Consider the following 2669-nt stretch of genomic DNA (forward strand, 5'->3'; position numbering starts at 1 on the left):
GATCAAACTTTTCTTCATTTCTAAGAGCAAAAAGAGTTTTCTTAGTCATTGTAGCTACCAGTTGACCTTCAAGAGCAGAAAATTCCGTTTTCTGAAGAGTTCTACTTAAATTGTCAGTGTTTCGAAGAAGTGTTTCTCTCAAAATGAGTCTGAAAAAAATCAAATAAACGCATTTGAGATTCAACACCTCTAATACTTGCAATGGTTTTGCTGTCATGTACAATTTCAGCTGCTTTCTCCCAAAGTTCCTGAAGGATAGAGTAGTTTTGAATAATGCTTTGCATTGAGTCGGCTCTCACTGTCCATCTTGTTGGACAAAGTACACGAATGCCAGGACTGCCTGGTGTAATATCCCCTTTGATGCTTTTGAAGAGACACTCACTTCTTGGAGAATACTTCACTAATTTAGTAATCTCATGTGTAGTATTGAGGTCTTTCTTCAATGTACTGCACTTTTTCATAGTGTCCACAACTGCCAAGTTTAAGGAATGTCCATAACATTTGGTATAAAAAGCTTTAGGTTGTTCATCTAGAATCTGTTTGGCTACACCACTTCTTGCACAACTCATGTTACTGGCACCATCGTAACATTGGCCCCTTACTTTTTTGAAACTTAAGTTTAATCGTAGTAATGTGTCCTTCACTACAGAAACTAGAGAGCCGGTATCAATAGAAGAAACCTCATAAAGGCCTATGAGTTCTTCATTTGCTAGAAGTTCATCACTTACCCAATGTAAAACTATCACAACCTGCATGCATGTACAAATGCAACTATATAATAGTGGCTATTCAGTGAAATTATCATATACCTGTTCTGTGTTGCTTATATGCAGTGCACTCATCTATCATTACTGTTATAAAGCTAATGTTCTGAAGAGTATTAGCAATCCCTGTTAAAAGTGCATTGGACATCAGTTTCAGTAACTCATTTTGTACTTCATGGCTAAGATAAGACTAATTTTTTTTTTCAACCATTCCTTTAACTACATTATGTCACATATCCTATACATTAATGGATGAATAAATTATACCTCTTCATCATCTTCACTTCTTAACTTGATCAGCTGGTACAGATTTCCATGACTTTCATCATGTCCTCTAATTGCACAGCCCTGTTTAGCTAAAAATTTTAAACTACTTAAAATTTAAGAAAGCAATGGTGATTGTGTTCTCATAGCAAATTCCTCACTAGTAAAGTCTAAGGCATTGTGTACAATTAGTTTTGGTAAACCTAGAGTAATGATTTCCTCAACAGGTCTAAAGTAATAGTAGTTGTAGAGGATTTAGTAATGTGTACCTCTATCCACTTCAAACAGACATCCATTAAAACTAAAAACATTCTCCCTTCATGTATAATCAATATACACTCTCGACCATGGCTTCTTTGACCACTGCCACAGGTCAATGGGAGCAAGGGGTGGGCTTTTCAATTTGACTGAAAAATTTTACACTGTTTAACACAATCTTTGAATTCTTTATCTATTCATGGCCACCACACATCTCCTTGCAATACTCTTCATTTTTACCATGCCTGTATGGCCCTCATATATATCATTTTAACAATGCTTTTCTCCCTTTAGGTGGTATTACAACTCTACTACCCCATAAAATGCACCCTTCCTCCACAGTCAGCTCATACCTCCTCCTGTGATAAAGTTGAAAGCAAGGTTCCTGAGCTGGCCAGTTTTTGTCAGTATCCACTCCCTCACCGTAGAGAGAACAGGATCGTGGTTAGTCCATCATTTGATCTGAGCGGAGGTAGTAGGAGATGCATTAAGATGCTTCATTGGGTAAATTACTTCACTAGTAATACAAGCTTCAGGCGGGGTATTTCTAACAGGTAGGCAACTCATAGCATCCGCTGTTACATTATCCTTTCCTATCTGATGCTTAATAGTGTATTTATATGCTCCTAATGTTAGAGCCCATCTCTGAATATGTACAGAGGCTATGGTAGGAATACCTTTCTTCTCACTAAATATGTTATCAATGGTTTATTGTCGGTCTTCAACTCAAATTTGCGACCATAGAGATACTGTTGATAATTTTTGATTCCGAAAATAATTGCAAGAGCTTCCTTATCTGATTGCTAGTATCTCTTCTCAGTAACAGACAGAGTACGTGAGACAAATAAATAGGACGGTCTGTACCATCTGGCATTCCATGGAAAAACACAGCTCCCTATCCATAAGGCAATGCATCACAAGCTAAAATTAAGGGAAGCTTCTCATTAAAATGTACTAACACCCGAGTTGATTTCAACAGCTCTTAAACTGTATAGAACGCATCTTCCTGCGGTTTCATCAACACCCCCTTCTTCTATTGTAACAGTCTATACAGTTGAGCCACAGTAGAAGCTAGGTCAGGCAAAAACTTGCTATAATAGTTCACTAATCCCAAATATGACCAAAACTCAGACACGCTAGCACGTGTAGGAACATTAGTTACTGCTTTGACCTTTGACTCAGAGGTCATTAAACCCTCAGCAATAATCACGTGACCAAGCTACTTAAGTGACGGCAAGAGAAAGGAACACATCTCCCTCTTTACTTTCATGCTTGTCTCAGATAACCGGATTAATATAGCTGCAAAATGGGCTACATGCTCTTCATTTTTACCAGTATTCAAAATATCATTCATATAGATGCAAACACCTGGAATACCCTGTA

At 37.5% G+C, this 2669-nt stretch overlaps 1 protein-coding gene across 1 annotated transcript; it reads right to left on the minus strand.

The window, feature by feature from the left end:
* Positions 1–113: 113 nt before the first annotated feature.
* LOC105313982 (zinc finger MYM-type protein 1-like) lies at positions 114–912 on the minus strand. Its single transcript, XM_011407839.1, has 2 exons — positions 810–912; positions 114–739 (listed from the first exon to the last, which is right to left on the minus strand). Exons 1-2 carry the CDS (start codon positions 910–912, stop codon positions 114–116), a joined length of 729 nt encoding a protein of 242 aa, XP_011406141.1.
* Positions 913–2669: the final 1757 nt, after the last annotated feature.

The sequence above is a fragment of the Amphimedon queenslandica genome, unplaced genomic scaffold (genome assembly GCF_000090795.2).
Source record: "Amphimedon queenslandica unplaced genomic scaffold, v1.1 AMPQUscaffold_13159, whole genome shotgun sequence".
In the NCBI taxonomy this organism is placed as follows: Eukaryota; Metazoa; Porifera; class Demospongiae; order Haplosclerida; family Niphatidae; genus Amphimedon; species Amphimedon queenslandica.